This window comes from Synchiropus splendidus, chromosome 4 (assembly GCF_027744825.2).
Source record: "Synchiropus splendidus isolate RoL2022-P1 chromosome 4, RoL_Sspl_1.0, whole genome shotgun sequence".
NCBI lineage: Eukaryota > Metazoa > Chordata > Actinopteri > Syngnathiformes > Callionymidae > Synchiropus > Synchiropus splendidus.
This window is the reverse complement of record NC_071337.1, coordinates 10500130-10516473: the sequence shown is the minus strand read 5'-3', so window position 1 is coordinate 10516473 and position 16344 is coordinate 10500130. Positions and strand designations below refer to the sequence as shown.

The window sequence follows — 16344 nt, the reverse complement described above, 5'->3', positions numbered from 1 at the left end:
GAAAACGTCTAAAGCCTTGAGATTCCGCGATGAATATGGGGATAATTGAGTAGAAATATGAAAGTGAAAGATCGTTGCATCGGGGGAAATGGGAAGATAACACGAGATTAAAGGAGAAATACAGTCAATAAAGTGAAATAAAAGCACGACGGAACCACTTCATAGGCAAGTGAGTGGATGGCGTAATAGAGTGGATGGAACAGATGAGATTTTAACTGTTGCTGCAGCAGCGCGACACCATTAATACACACACACGAAGCACCTAGAGTGGCTGGAGCGCGTGCACCTGCTGTAGTGAAGAGGAGGAGGAAGAGGTGGAGAAGAAGGAGGAGGAGGAGGAGGAGGAGGAGGAGGAGGCGTCGCGTGAAGCGCCCCAGCCCGCACAGCCCACAGCTGCTTGTTGTCATGGAGGAGCAAAGATGGCGGGCCTGGCCTACAGCCTAGGCAAACGTGAATTAAATCAACACTTCAACATTAAAAACGCCAAGCTATTGTCCCTAGTGGCCGTGGTGTCCCTGGTCGTTTTCCACACAGGCCTGCGCTACTACAAAGGTGAGTTTACCGGGGAAGTTAACGCCTGCTGCGGGGAGCTACCAGCTAATGCTAACGCTCGCTAGCTGGATGCGCGTGCAGGTGTGTGCGCTGCTGCCGAGGCGCATCGTTCGTAAATGTAGGAACGTGAATGTCGACTAAAGAAGGCTGTGAGTGGCTTCCATTAGGCGGTGTGGTTAAACGAAGCTGGTGACACATGTTTACCTGCGGGAGAGAGCGGTGGGATTAACGCAAATCACCATTGAAGTGCTTCATTGTGAGTTTCCCAGCAGACTGTCAAAGTGTGTCGTGGGTTGGTAAATCACTGGCATCGGTGAGTAGAACCGGGGCTCCGCTCTCTTCTCTTGGTTGTGAGGCGTAACATGTTCTGTCAAAGCTGTCACGCGTATGGACGGTTGACTACGAGCTGTACATGCTTGGCACTGAACCCACGTCAGCGGCACCGGGCTATAAAGCCGTTGTTTCAGTTGGCATCAGACGCCGACTAAGTCAACATGTAGTACACTGTGCAGGGGTCAGTACCTTATCAGGAGTTCTGACCCGTTGCCCCTGGCTAAGAAGCAAACACTCCCGGTGCTGCCCTGAATAATCCCGTCAAAGATTAGGCGTTTGATGGTTGACTGCAGCACCTTCATGCGGTAGAACATGAGCCTGACCTACTGTGTTCCTAAGAGAAAAGTCTTGAGTTCTACTGAAGGTCAACAATTTTGTTCTGGCTCTGTTATTGTCATCCTCGATGTACATACTCCACCGATACATTGACATTTAAAAGTACAGCCCCTGAAGGAGCGTGTTTTAAACCTCAGGAATACTAGCTTTGATACTACTAAGATCTTTATTGTGTGTAGTGGTTAGGCTGCACTTGGTTAGACTGGCAACCCAGTGGCAACAAGTGAAACCCAGTCCAAGATTCCTTACCTGGGGTCCCAACAAAGACAGTACTGTCACGAATTGGCTTGACTGTACACTAAGTGCAAAGATGACGTTGTGAAAACTGTTTCTTCCTCTTAGATTCGCTTTTATTCTTCCCAAAATGGGGAAGTTTTGCTTGTTACGGCAGTGTTGGAGACATTAAAAAACATACATGGAGCAACAACACAATCACTGTTTGCTATCTATCGCTCATTTCCTTCCTCTTGCTCCCTTAACTGGGACCATGGAGCTGGAGAAGCTACTTGAGAGGGGACACCCTGGGACAGTTGCCTGGAGACAACAACTCCAACACTTACCTTCACTTTTGGGCAACTATAGCAGTTAACAACCTTTTTTTAATGGTGGTTAGTACATGCATATAGTATGATCAAGTGTGTGTGTGTGTTTTTTTGTAATGCTGATAACCCACATGCATCGAATTCCCTTGTACTTGCAACACTGAGAGGTCTACTCCCTGTGTTCAGCTGCTCAGTTTCTGTGTCGGTGTCAGAGTGCAGGAAGCTACAATAGAAGGATGGAGGAGCCTGTACGCTGATATTCTGTGCCTTGTCTTCAGGCGGAGACTCGTGTGAATGGCTGCTCACCAGAGGAAGTTACTTGGGGGAGGAAGTATGGCAGCCCTATGGCTGCATGATGCACAAATACAAAAGCATGTGAGTAGCACTGAACCGTGTGCCGAGTGACACAAAGCAGTTATTCCTGTTAAGTATGCCACGTAGCTCTTTAATGACCGGACTATTACAACTTCCAAGCTTTTGGTTTGATATTGCATCGTAACACAATACTGCCTGTTGTTTGTGCGCACATGACATGAAGATAGTTTTCATAGTTTGTCATCCCCCTGTTACAGCTGCTTGAAACATTTATAGATGCTGCTGAGTGCCTGCAGATCAATTCTCTTGTGTTTTTCTCTCAGTGAAGCCAAGACATGCCTCGCCAACAGGCGCGTGGTCTTTCTGGGCGACTCCAGGATTCGCAACCTCTATTATTCTTTCATCAAGATTATCAACCCTGAAAAGGCTGAAGAAGGAATTAAGGTACAATAGTGGAAACTGTAATTTCAAATCTACAGCTATTCCTTCCTTCCTTCCGATAATATTCTGAAAGAACCATGTGTTTGTGGACCGGCACTGAGCAATGATGGCTTGCTTAATCGTTTCAACTTTAAAGCTCATGCTCTTCAGCAAAAATACCTCCTATTTACCCAATATCACAACTGAAGCTTACACAAAATGGTATAAAAAAATAGTTTCTATCCAGTCATATACTGATGCTAAAGCTGGACGTTTTATTTAGATAGTTTTTATGATGTTTAGATTGGAATATTCACAGATTTTAATTGATTATGTCTGAGATTCAAAGTGTTTTTTTTTTTTCATCAAGTCCACAAAGAAATCCTGGAGAGTTTCTAACCCTTTGCGACCTCAATTATCCTACTGATTTAGTAACGGAACGCAGATATGGTGGTGTTATTTGTGCTAACAGTCCATCTCTGTTTTTGACACTGAAAGCACAAGGACATCACGTATGAACACAAAAGCTCCTCTGTCAATGTGGTGAGTTTTCATTTGTAATCTCTCCTCTCCCCTGCGTGACTTATCTCAATGGTATTGTTGTTTATATTCAGGACTTTCTGTGGTATCCAGAGGCAAACAATTCCATGAAGGATCGCTTGGCACCATGGAGTCAAGTGAGTATAGATATATGCAAGGTCTTGTGATGTAGAGATTTATTTGTTGAAACAGCTATTGCTGAGAACAAACTTGCAAAGATAGTAACGTATTTGCTGATTTCAAGTAGGGCACTTAACTGAAAGCTGGTCAGAATTATGTGAAGTTGAACAAATAGTTGGATGCAAATGTTGAATGAAAGGTTGTTCATTATTCAGACAGATTCACATCTATAAGAACTCTTTTCTCACTGGTCTGGACACACTAATTGTGTTGCTATTTTTAGTGTGGGAGCATGAGGTTAAAATGGATATCTCCATTTGTGATGTTGCTGAACTAGAAGACAGGGGTGTGTGCATTAACATGGGCTCATAATTACAGAAATCCTCAGCCACACCTGCCGTCATTGTTCTCGGAGCCGCCACGGTGAGTGTCAGTCGACATTAAGTAATGTCTACACACATTTCAAATACAAAAACAAGGTGTTGGTTGCATGCTACATCGACTGTCATCGTCCGTGTACAATCTAATTGCAGTGGTCGATCAAGCTGAACAAGGGCAGTGGAGAAACTCTGCAACAATACAAGAACAACCTGACGACCATTGCTGTGACTCTGGAGAGTATGGCTGAGGAAACCCAGGTCTACTGGGTGCTGCAAGGTACGACACCACTTCCTGGTGTTTCAACACTGGAGTTTATCGACTGAGATGAACTTGTTGTGTTGTGATCAAATGTGTCCTCTTCCTGAAGTTGGTAATTGTTGACGGTTGTATGAAACTACGTACTGTATCTCACAAAACTGAGTACACCACTCCCTTGTCTTCATTCTCATTTTATTTATTTATATTTTTAGAACAATAGATGACATTAGATGTGATGCGCCGTGTCCTTCTTTGGTTTTATTAGATCAGACTAGGCGTCTGAACATGAGTTTTCAGGCGCGGTGGTCAGATCTGAAGTTATGGTGAGCTCACCGTGTTTTTGAGAAATACAGTGCAACTACTTCCTCATAATATTATCCAAGCCAGATCTCACTGCCCTTACAATCTTTTCCCTACTGCACTTGCCTTTCAAATTTCTACAGCTGACTCTGAAGCTGTCTCAAATCCGACAAAATGATGTGACAAATCTCACCGTTGTGACTCTGATGTAAACTTCAGTTGAGAGTCTGATGTGCTGGAGGGTGGAGTCCAGTTCTGGCAGTTATTTATTCATGGGCCTCACCCACCATTCACTGATATAGTCCGGTTCCAGTGTTGTTGAAGTGGCCGAGTGGAATTGTCATTCAAGGCTGGATAGTTTTGTTAGATATCTGGGTGTGAGCTGCAGCTTGTGTGGTTGCATGGGGCTTAATGTTAGAAGAAGCAGTGAGTGACTCAGTCTTTCATCAGTATGTTTGTTTAAATATTAGAACAGCCGTTTTCCATGCCCTTCGGTCGTGGGTTCTCTTTCACAATAACTTGAATGTTATTAACTTGAACTGAATGTTTATTTACTTATTTTGCTTGTAAAGGCTGAAGATTATAAACAGTTTTTCTGTGCATTCAGAAGTCTTCAGGACTTTTCTGTTGTAAATAGTTTAGGAATATACTGACTTCTCCATTCATAGTTTTCTTTTCGTCACCTCCAATCATTCAAGGTTCTTCTATCTCAAAACTCAAGCGTGTAATTGCTGAATGCTCTCGTATCTTTCCAGACCCTGTAAATGAGGAGGTGCTGAGGGACGACAGGAAAATGATCACCAACAGGCAGTTGGAGCTCTACAACGAAGCAGCGCTGGAAGTGTTCAATGGGAGTAAGCGCTCCAGTAAATCCAAGATTAAGATCTTAGCAGCATCTCGCCAGGCTGCTCTGGAAACCATCTCCAAGTCAGTGGACGGCCTGCACCACCCCAAGAGCACGCAAAACATGGTAGGGCCGGTCTCAGCTCTCAAGAATGGTCTCTGCTGCTTTCAGGCTGCACAGGTTTCAGCATTGTCTCTCCTGCAGGGGGGTATGGTGCTCATGAACTCGGAATGTAACAAGATTCTGAAGCCAATCGACGGTTCCTGCTGCCAGGAGGTGCCACCCCCAAACTTGCTGCAGAAGCTCACTGCAGGTTTCTTTCTGGCCTCTCTGCTGGTCCTCGTTTTCCTCCATATTGTTGGCAACAGCCACCACCGGCGACCGTCACCTCCAGATGTGGAGAGTCTGGAGGAGAAGAAACCAGCGACTGTGGTCTCCCCTATTGGGATGAAGGCACCATTCCAGGCCCTCTGTAAGATGGGGCTCATCATGGCCTACTTCTACCTTTGTGACCGGGCAGATGTGTTCATGAAAGGGCAGAAGCTCTACTCCCATGCCACCTTCTTCATTCCGCTGGTCTATGTGTTTGTGCTGGGCTTCTTCTACAATGAGAACACCAAAGAGGTGAGTCAGGCAGCTGCTCCTTCATCGTTTTCTGGCTTGAATGAGTGGTGTTGAAAGGTTATTTACGTATCTGCTGGATGCTACCCTGTTGTCTCCATATGCAGCAGACAGATACACAGACATGACCAGCTGCTTTACAGGTTTTGTGGAGAACCACAGCGCCTTCAGGTTTTCGCTACATGTAAATGATGGTGGCGCACTGCCATGGCCAAATCTGAGCCACCACACCTTTAGAATTTTAATTTTTTTTGAAGATGTTTGCAATGTTAATTATATTGTATTGCCTTAGTTTTACATGCGCAGAGATTTCTGTATTTAGAGTGAGTCAGATTTCTACTTCACCAAACACAGAGCAGCCCGGATTGCGCCGGGCTCATTCCCACCAGTAGTGGAGCGGAGCAGCTGCTGTAGTGCTATGTTCTCAACACTACTGAATGATGATGGCTGTGACTGTGAATAATGCACAAAATACATGGCACAAACTTAACTATGATCATAATGCTGCAAACTGCTCACGTGGTGATCACAGCCTTGATCCAATAAAACCAACACTGACTCTCAGTAACTACTGATCTCAGTTTTGAGACTTTCTTGTATTGCAGTAATAGATACATTTCAAACAGCGATCATGACCCAAGAGTCCTCCAGATTTTGGAGTGACATGCTGCAAAGGTTGAGTGTATGATGTCATATTTATATTGCTCGTTCGATTGAGTCACTTTTTTAAGATAAGATTACCATAGAAAATAGCATTGTACACTATGTATTAACTTTCCATGCAGCTTTTGTTTCGTTTTTACGCCTTATAAGAAATAATGTCTTTTTTCGTGTTTAGGTGTCTTGTTCACAAATTGTATTGCAAGTACTTCTTGTAATTGTGTGGTTACATGTATCACTATCTATATTCTCTTTACAATTTTAGATGATGCACATGGTGTCTATAAACACATATTTCAAAAGCAATTGCTGAGGTGTCATTCGAGGCGTTGCTCATTGAGCTCAATGGGAACCAGTTGGTAATTGGCCACGGATACTTCCAGGTGATGTTGTAGTAGTAAGCTGTGATTTCACAGTTGAACAATTTTGTTTACATTTCCATTGATTATTAAGATGAGAGGTTATTCCTTCCCATCTCGGCTCACTTCAGTGGCGTCAGGTGACTTGCTAACAGGCTAGATCTATCTCAGTTCTAGCTCTCTTCCTGGAGGATTGCTTTGGCTCTTATACCTTAAATGTCAAGCAACATTATGGACACCAAATATATATATATACACATTTTTTACATTTTTTTCTCTGTTTAAGGACAGTTCTCAGCCTATTTTCCACTGTAATGCATTAAACTGTATTTAAAAAGTCAAAATTTGACTTGTTTTCCTGTTTCAACAATATTTTTGTTTTGTCAGCCCTAGAAAATTCAAATCTTCTTTGATGGTAATTTTTTTTTTCTTTCCTTGACAGACCAAATTACTGAACCGGGAGCAAACGGACGAGTGGAAAGGCTGGATGCAGCTTGTTATCCTCATCTATCACATATCTGGAGCCAGCGCGGTGAGTTCAGCATTCCTGCTTGGGTTTAATCTTGATACTCTGAACCGGACTCCAGCTCGGGGTCAAAGGTTGGGGACATCTCCAGACAAAAAGATGTGATCCATGCACATTCGATTTCAGTTCAAGAGATGAATATTGACGATTGATTTCAAGTCTGTTATTATAAAAGCTAAACATTGGTTTGATTTTATTTAAAAGGATTCAGGTGTGAGATGAGGATTATCTGACCAATAATGATTGCCTTTCTCCTCGGGTCTAGTTTATTCCGGTGTACATGCACGTGCGCGTGCTGGTGGCAGCGTACCTGTTCCAGACTGGCTATGGACACTTCTCGTTTTTTTGGCTCAAAGGAGACTTTGGACTTTACAGAGTTTGCCAGGTGAGGGCAATGATAGTTGCTGATCAACAAGGATTATTCTTACTATTAAATTGATAAGGAAACTATTTTTACGGTATATTTGTTTATGATAAAAGCTTTGATAAGATTGGTCTTTTCTTTCATGTCTCTGTTTGTCCCCTCAAACCTTGAATAACACCACACCATTGCCTCCAGGTGCTTTTCCGCCTGAACTTCTTGGTGGTGGTTCTGTGCATGGTGATGGACAGGCCGTACCAGTTCTACTACTTTGTGCCACTGGTAACATTCTGGTTCGTCCTGATCTACGGGGCGATGGCCGTGTGGCCTCAGATTCTGCAGAAGAGCGTGAACAGTAGGTGTTCCATTCTCACCTTCAGTAAACTAAAGAGAGGCGGATCCATCCCAGAGTTTGCATATCCGTGTGAGCACACATGCCACGTTTGAATAACCGTGTGTGTTCATCGGTACTAGTACAAATATACATGGCTGTGAAGACGTGGATTGACACCTTGTCCTTCTCCTCCTCCTGTCTCTGGAAAGACAGACAGTGTTTGCATAAAGCTATTAGCGTGATGTTTTAGTCTGCGGCTACAGTTTAAAATGGCAGGAAATGAGGAGGAAAGACAAGTGGAGTGTCATACTAACCTCAAGCACATGAACAATACCAGGAGTCTGCCTCAGAACATTGTTGTAGTGCTACAGTCTCGCATTAGTGGATACACCCCTCACATTTCTGCAAATATTTAATCATATCTTTTCATGGGACTGAAGAAATGACACTCTGATACCTTGTAAAAGTATTCAGTGTCCAGCCTGTGTAACAGTGCACCAGCTGAAAGTCACTCAACACTCAGCCATTGAGTCTGGGAATGAGTACACCTAAAAGAAAATGTCCAAATTGACCCCAAGTGTCAATACTTTGTGCAGCCACCATTATTTTCTAGCACTGCCATAACCCTCCTGGGCATGGAGTTCACCAGCGCGTCACAGGTTGCCACTAGAATCCTCTTCCATGACGCAATTACAGGACCTTTCGCTCCTCCACCTTCATTTGAGGAGGTTTAGTTTTGAGACACGCTCCATCACCTTTAGCCTCTGCTTCTTAGTAAGGGTGTGTTTGGTTAGAGGTGTGTTTGGTGTTATCATGTTGGAATACTGCCCTGCAGCCCAGTTTATCACAATGCACGTTGGCATTCATGGTTGTGTCCAGGAACTGGTGCTCCCCAGTCCTATCTTCTTATAGCCTGGGCCATCTTTAAGAAGGGCAACAATTCTTTTCTTTTTCTCAGATCCTCAGAGAGATCTTTGGCGTGAGGGGCGTGTCAAACTTCCAGTGACCAGTATGAGAGACTGAGACCAGTACTCACTTTTGTTGCCTGGGTCAGACATCAATGGCTGTGTGTTATTTTGAGGGGACAGTAAATTCGCACAGTTACGCCAGCTGCACACTGTCCACTATACATGGTATCAAAGTGTCGTCCCATGGAAAGCTATGATTAAATATTTGCAGAAATGTGAGGTGTGTACTCAGTTTTGTGAGGTACTGTATAGGTTAGCAGGATCCTTGCGCACGACTTGAAAGTCTTGACAAGGATGGAAAAATAACATTGGGCACTTGGCTAGTTGGTACTCATTTGAAACATAGTATTTCAATTTGAATTGCTCAAAATGCGGTTGGCAAATGTATCTCACAACACGTGCATGACATGCTTTATTTAGCTCGTCACATGACAATAAAATAACTTCCAATTAATGAGCCTGCAAAACGTTGCTGAGACAAACTCAGATTTACACTTCTGTGTCTGGAATGAATTGCTAATCTTCTGCTTTCTTTCTGGCGAGCAGCGAACAACATGTGGCACTTGGGTGTCTTGGCCAAGTTCCTCATCCTTCTGACCATCATCGGCTGCTTTGCTTATTCACAAGTAAGTGGGTCTTTCACACTCCAGCAAATCGTTGTGCAGAACCACTCATGTCTGTTATGGGCTGCATCATAAGATGGCGACCCTTGTGATGGCACTTCAGCTTCAACAGCATCCTCTTTTAATGATTAAGACCACGGGGTTTGGCTTGTGGGCCTGCATTCTTTTGTCAGCTGGAAACTTTAGTGCACAGATTCCTCTTTGCTCTCACCTTGACAATCTGCAGAACAAACCACGTTTGTAAGAGCTATTGCTCCAGATCTGGTAGATGACACCCGTGTTTGTATCCCCTTGTTATGTCAAGGTGTGTTTGGATGTTACAAGCTACTTCTCATCCATTTTTTTGTCACATAGATGTAAATGATTTGGTGATGAGCGCCGATATTAATTTATTGACTTTCATTTGGAAGGTTCTCATGTAAAGTGGGTGTCACTGAGGTCTTCCAGGGGACACTGTTGATAGGGACCTTCAGGCCTTTCTTCCTCTCTCTGTCACCAGTCTCCTTGTGTGTGTGTGTGTGTGTGTGTGTGGTTGTGAGGGTGTGTGTTTGAATATGGGTGTTTGCATGTATCTTTTGGGTGGCTGGGTTTTGCTGCAGGTTTGCCTATTTGATCCTTCACATTTGAATAGAACTTATGTTTTGTATGTAATGCAAGCAGTTTTATTCTGCCCCAGGGAAGCTTTGACTGTGCTGTAGAGACAGAGGCTCCTCACTGACCCCGTCTTGTCCTCACAGGGCTTGTTTGAAACCGTCTTCTCCACGTGGCCGGTGTCTAAACTCTTCGAGCTGAACGGCAGCGTCCACGAGTGGTGGTTCAGGTGGAAGCTGGACAGATTTGTAAGCGGGAAATTCTGTCTCACGCAAGAGTGGCAGGGGCCAAAACAAACGTGGTTGTGTTGTGTCGCAGGCCGTGCTGCACGGAATGGTGTTCGCCTTCATCTACCTGGCGCTCCAGAAGCGTCAGGTGCTCATGGAAGGAAAAGGAGAGGCTCTGTTTTCCCCCAGGATTTCCAACATCCTGCTCTTCATCTCCATCCTGGCTTTCTTTGTAAGTCCGTCTCACCCTCTATGCCAATGCAACTGTGGTTTCAACAACGACAAGCATGTTTCTGCCCATACGTACGACTGACCACGACACTGTGAGGTATTTTTAACAACACAACCTCCGCACCCTGAGTTCTTGATAGACCTGTTCGTTTCCAAGATTTGTTTATGGACTGTTGCCACGTCCATGTTGTGATTCAACAGTTTACTCCAGTTGGATTAGTTTCACCCAGGGATGTTGGGTAAAGCTGTGATGTCATAGAAGACTACTGGAACATTTATTTTTTTCAGTAAAAGGGTCCCGAAAAATGACCTCTGGTAACCGTGATCTATTGAGAAAGGACCGGTAAATGTGTGTAGGGTTTCTGTGTCTGTGAAATGTGGCACTGAACTGTTTCCCACAAACAGAAATAAGACATAAAACGTTAGCAGATATTACTAAATGGAGCGAAGGAACCGTGCTCTTCTTTGTACCCTGTTGAAGTCGGTCTTCCTCAAACTCATCAGTGGCACGACCCAAATATGATGCTTCTCCCACTCGGAGTAACCCAAATGAACAAGCTCTGGAATTATTCAAAACAAGCGCTGGGAGTTGCGATGCAGATTCTGATGGCGATACTAAGTCAAGTCCAACCTAATCTATGGCCAGAAACATGCGCACAGACTGGTATTTTTAGTTTGTTTGTGACAGTGTTGGACAGATATATGGGTGGGGAGAGGCTCACGTGAAGCAACACCCAGTGCTCCACACGCAGCCAGAAGACAGTGGTGTGAGAGGGACCACTCCCACTTGGGCCAGTTCCACTTCCATTAGCAATCCAGTGTGAAACGGGCTTTAATATGACGGCGTCCCAGGGTGTAAAGCTCTGCTAGATTCACTGGTACTGGAGGACGGTATGGAGGGTTGACCTCGACTAGAGAATGCCAGATTGTTCTGAAGGTTCATGTTGGAATCCTGCGGTAGATTTCAAGCTTGAAGCTATACCGCCCCCCTCTGGCAGAAGATAGTCCTGCATCTCTGAGTGTAGTGTCAAGTATTGATCCAAACACTTGGTTTCATCAGTCCCATCTTCTGCTGGTGACTCAAACCCTCCCTCTGTTCTCCTCCAGATATATTCATTCTGGGCCAGCAGCTGCAAAACCAAAACTGAATGCAACGAGCTGCATCCTTATATCTCCGTTTTTCAGGTGAGTGAGGCTCCCTGCTGAGGGAGTCTGAGGAGTCCGTGCAGGGCAGACTGTCATGGTGTTTGTCTTCCCTCCGCAGATCCTGGCCTTCATCCTGATCAGGAACATCCCGGGATACGCACGCTCCGTGTACAGCTCCTTCTTTGCCTGGTTTGGGAAGATTTCCCTGGAGGTAAGAGGCACCCGGCAGCGGCGGAGCGAGGTCAAAGGGGTCCTAGTGTGTGGTCTGCCTGGCCCTGTAGACTGAAGTGAGAAACAGACTTGATGCTCAGTTTCGCCGATTCCTCCAGCCCACAGTTAGGATCACATCATTCATGCGGATGTCACAAAAGCTACTTCATGAGCCTGCAAAGGCTCATGGGCTGGATGGCACCCCTCACTGCCACCGACACACGTCGTGGAGTGACGTTTTTGTGCCGAACAGATAACACCTTCAGTTTTCATGGTGAAGTTGTTGTTGTGTTCGCCCACTTTAAACTGGTGCTGCAGTCCGTGGGCCACAGTCATGCTTTCTGTTCTTTCTGCTTCACGTCATTTTTTTTCCTCATTCAAGATATTTTTATTGGGTATTAATAGTCATTTGAATTCAAAAGACACAAATTAATGAGAGACAAGACGCCATCATTTTGTGTGGACATTGTACAAAAAGGCAGGTGCCCTTGTCAGAGGGATGACTTGCAAAGTACAATCTGGAAGTAATGCTTTTTTCCTTTCTTTTTCCACAACTCATAATAAATACAATCTAATAATAATAACAATAGATAAAAATACAGCTACAAAATTAAATAAATAAAAATCAACCCCTGCACTGCTGGTCTGTCCATCATGAAAGTTTTCACCTGTTTCCTCACTAATAATAATAATAATGATAATAATAGTAATATCTAAAGGGTCTTAAACAGTTCCAGAAAGCTGTCCCAAAGGTCATGGAAGGTTTTCTGGGATTTAGTGACAGATTAACTGATTTTCTCCAGACATGATGGGTGTGTAGGTGGGCCAGTGTCCTTCCACCTGAGCAAGAGTGACAAAAACACAGTCGCCGGCTGCCTGAGGTCACACTTCCAATCTGCCCAGTAGAACCAAATAAGGCGAGGAGTGGACGCGGTGTTGTCTTGATAGGAAGAATTGTTTGAGAGGGAAGCAAAAACGTCAGTCCAGAAAGTGTTCAGTCGTGGACACGTCCCAAACACATGGTCTAAGGTGCCTTCCATGGCTCTACAGAGAGGACTAGTTTCCTGGTAGAAACACGACAGCTGGACTTTGGACATGTGGGCTCTATCTACAACTTTAGACTGAATGAAACTGTGGTGTGCACAAAACCATGTTTTATTCACCAATTTTCATGTGGAGTTCCAAATGTTTTCATTTAAGGAAATGAAAATGTATAGTTAACATATAACTGTGAAACGGTTCCTTTTTCACTTGGGTTCATCGACCGAATCTCATCCAGTGTTTTCCTTTCTTTCACTGTGTGAGCCGATATTTGAGAGAGGACATGGTGTCTTGCTTGGTATCTTAAAAAAATGTGTTCGGGGAAGATTGAATTTTTTGCTGAGGAAACTACCACATTATCTTTGATAATGTCTTTAAAATAAACTATACCCTTAGTTTCACGTCATTTTTCCTATGAAGTTGAATGAAAATATATTAGTTAGCCTTGTAAGTTGTTTTTTTTTTTTTTTTTGGACGTAGAGTTTTTGTTTTTGGAAACCGGAGGCCTCAGACCGAAATTTCGTTGCCATAATATAGTGATATATTTTTGTGCAATGACAATGAAGAAAGTCTAAGTCCCACAGATTCATGACCTGCTGCCCACTCCTCCCCCCAGCTGTTCATCTGCCAGTACCACATCTGGCTGGCGGCGGACACCAAAGGGATCCTGGTCCTGATCCCGGGCAGCCCTTTCATCAACATGGTGGTCAGCACCTTCATCTTCGTGTGCGTGGCTCATGAGATTTCCACCATCACCAACGACCTGGCCCAGTGCGTCATCCCCAAAGACAACGTGGCTCTGCTGAAGAGACTCGGGGCCGTGGCCCTCTGCACCCTGGCTCTGCTGCTGCTGAACAAAGCAGCGCCCCCCTGAGCCGAGGAGGACGGACGTCTGGACTCGCACGCTGCGCTGGCGAAACTGTGAGAGTCCTGGTAGTCGCACACTGAAGAGAGACCTTTGGACGCCCAGCATCACAGGTGATGTGAGTGCAGCCGCCTTAACGGTGGAGAAACGTTTTCCCAGGTTTTTACAGCCCTTTATTTACGGTGACTAACTGAAATAATCGGCGCACGACGCTTGTGTCTTTCATTTGGCGTGAGTGTGGTGGTGTTTGACTTTGTGGTCCCAGTGATTCAAGGCATCACGGTAAAGCTTTGACTTGAGTCGGCAATGTGACATGCAGACATGGCGACGGCTGTTCTGGTCACCAGCTGCACCGCCATGCCTTGAATCAACGCGCCACGCTGGAGTCGTCCCTGCGTCTCAGCCAGTGGAAACGGATGACTCACCACCTGCAACAGGGATTTTATGATTTTTAGCTTTGAAATTTCTGGATCAAGTAGCCGGGCACCAGGTGGAGGGTTGTAAACCGTGGAGCTGTCGCAGCGTTTCATCATCTAAAGAAGGATTTGGCTCCGTCCAGGCACTTCCACTGGTCAACCATGTTCCCAATTTTTGTATGAAAGAAAGGAAAACAAAAAACACACTTTGTCACCATGGCAACTGTGAAGCCAGTCCTGGAGGGTGAAACATGCAAAGCTGAGGACCAAGCGCTTGGCCGGACTGCGAGGACCACATGGGAGCGCAATCGGTACCGACTTCCCTCCGATTTTTGGGAGGCGTTGCTTTGTGCTGGGCGGTACCACTGTCACCTGCTGTAGCTATGAAATTGTGATTTGTACAGTATTTAAATATTTAAATGAAGCTTTTATTTTTTACTTTTTCTCTTGGGCTTTTATTTTGTATATTACGCACCAATAACTGCTGTTAGTGACGGCGGTTTAGAGTCACCGTGGTGGGCAGTGCTGAAGGTCTAAACCTTCCTGAGAACACCGTCCCACCTGAACCATCCACCACTCTAAACTCTGAACTGACATGAATGTGTGTGTGTGTGTGTGTATGTTGGACCTCCCTGCTAATTTTTGCCAAAACACAACTTTGATTTCTCGCTACTGAACTGAATAAACTCCTCAGTTAGCCATTATTTAGTAGAGTGTCAATGAAGCATTCATTTGGATAAAAGATCAGTCATTCTTGTTATTGTTCAAATGAATTGAAATACTTAAACTTAAAAAAACAAGTGTTATAAAGATAACCAGTCTCAAGTTTTACATTTTTTCCTAAAAAGGAAAGTAATGGCAAAAAGAACCAAGAAATGAAAGTGAAAGCCAAATCATGTTGAGACTATATTTGGGATAGATGGGAATCTTTTAATCCTTCAATTTCTAACTCGGATTTTCTTCTTACTACGTTTTATTGAACATAATCATATTCAATCCATTTTTTTTTGAGTGGAGCGAAACCAAGAAAAAAAAGGAAGCAAATGAAAAAATTGTTTGGAAGCAGGTTCCTGGCTCATGCTTCTTAAAATTGTCCAAAAGTATTTGTCCTCTGTGCGTGTTGCCAATGTTCATGTATTAATTCCAAATTTGACTGAACTTCTTCACTTCATCGCAGCCTGGGATTCTGTTTTTGCTCACACGAGTGGACGATATTTGAAGTTTGGTGGAACCGAAGAAGAAAAAAAAAAAGAGTATTTGTATGAAATTTGGGATAATATTGAGGTGACAATGTTTCTAATGCCTGTTGCAGCACCTTTTACACGTGATCAAAAATGTCCTCCTGTCAGGGTTATTTAATTCCGTTGCTATAACCACTTTATTTCACGTGTATCCACTGGTAGGTTTTGTTATTGGCGATTTTTGTTTGTGTAAAAAGCAACAACAAATATTTATATCAGCTGTGTTACATTTCTGTGATGTCTTCAGAGTGTGAAATGTACCGACCATAATTTATAAATGCCTTTACTCGGGTGTCTGTTGTTGATCATAATAAAAAGAAGGAAAAAGAAAAAGTCCTGTCGTGACTTTGAGGACACAAAAGGACACATTTTTATTGGTTATCATGTGACAACACGGTTACCATGACAACTGTTCAACTCCCTTTTTCCGCCAGGAGGCTTGATGTGCAAAGTACAAAGGAATTATTTGACAGGTATTAAACCGAACGCTGCCTTCTCAACGCAGACAGATGGTTCATCTCTGTGCGGGACATGCAGATTGGCTTGGATTATAGGAGAAGGTGACTCCTCCTCGCGCTCACAAGTTGAGAGCCTCGGCCACTTTCCGCTCCTCAGGAATACCATTTACCTGAAAGACACGACAGGAGGCGCCCGGTTTGACTGGGTCACACTCGGCGTGTCCAGAAATGTGAGCCTACCTCCAACCGTCTGAATGTCGACATGACATAATGCTCTCCTTTTGTTAGCAGAGGACAGAGAGAAGCAGGTTAGAGGCGTCATGCAGGGCGGCGTCCGCTAGAGGCCGTTGCCACGCCAGCGCCGCGGAAGACCGGTGGCAGAATCGTGTTTCCACGAGGCGAACAAAAGCTTGTTTTTTCCGATGTGAGATTATGCGTCTGAAAATTCCTGGGGAGCTTGTGACATAACTGATCTGCCTCAAACACCTCGCCCTTGTTGAGCAAGCCGGTCTAAAGAGACGTTTG

General features: G+C 44.4%; 2 protein-coding genes across 4 annotated transcripts in view; one reads left to right on the top strand and one right to left on the bottom strand.

The window, feature by feature from the left end:
• The first annotated feature begins 306 nt into the window (after nucleotides 1-306).
• Nucleotides 307-15707, top strand: casd1 (CAS1 domain containing 1). Its single transcript, XM_053863755.1, has 18 exons — nucleotides 307-552; nucleotides 2042-2138; nucleotides 2402-2522; nucleotides 2997-3041; nucleotides 3113-3175; nucleotides 3537-3581; nucleotides 3692-3815; nucleotides 4853-5067; nucleotides 5146-5565; nucleotides 7024-7113; nucleotides 7373-7492; nucleotides 7667-7823; nucleotides 9317-9396; nucleotides 10131-10232; nucleotides 10303-10443; nucleotides 11550-11627; nucleotides 11707-11799; nucleotides 13456-15707. The coding sequence occupies exons 1-18, from the start codon at nucleotides 420-422 to the stop codon at nucleotides 13711-13713; spliced, it is 2382 nt and encodes a 793-aa protein (XP_053719730.1). The 5' UTR covers nucleotides 307-419; the 3' UTR covers nucleotides 13714-15707.
• Nucleotides 15692-16344, bottom strand: part of sgce (sarcoglycan, epsilon) — a 14612-nt gene continuing 13959 nt past the window's right edge. For 2 of the 3 annotated variants that reach the window (XM_053863756.1, XM_053863757.1), the window contains 2 exons: nucleotides 16060-16097; nucleotides 15692-15989 (listed from right to left, as the gene is read on the bottom strand). In XM_053863756.1, coding sequence (XP_053719731.1) covers nucleotides 15939-15989; nucleotides 16060-16097 — 89 coding nt within the window. In that variant the 3' untranslated portion in view covers nucleotides 15692-15938. The remainder of the gene's footprint in view (nucleotides 15990-16059; nucleotides 16098-16344) is intronic. The other variant, XM_053863758.1, reaches the window with a different exon arrangement.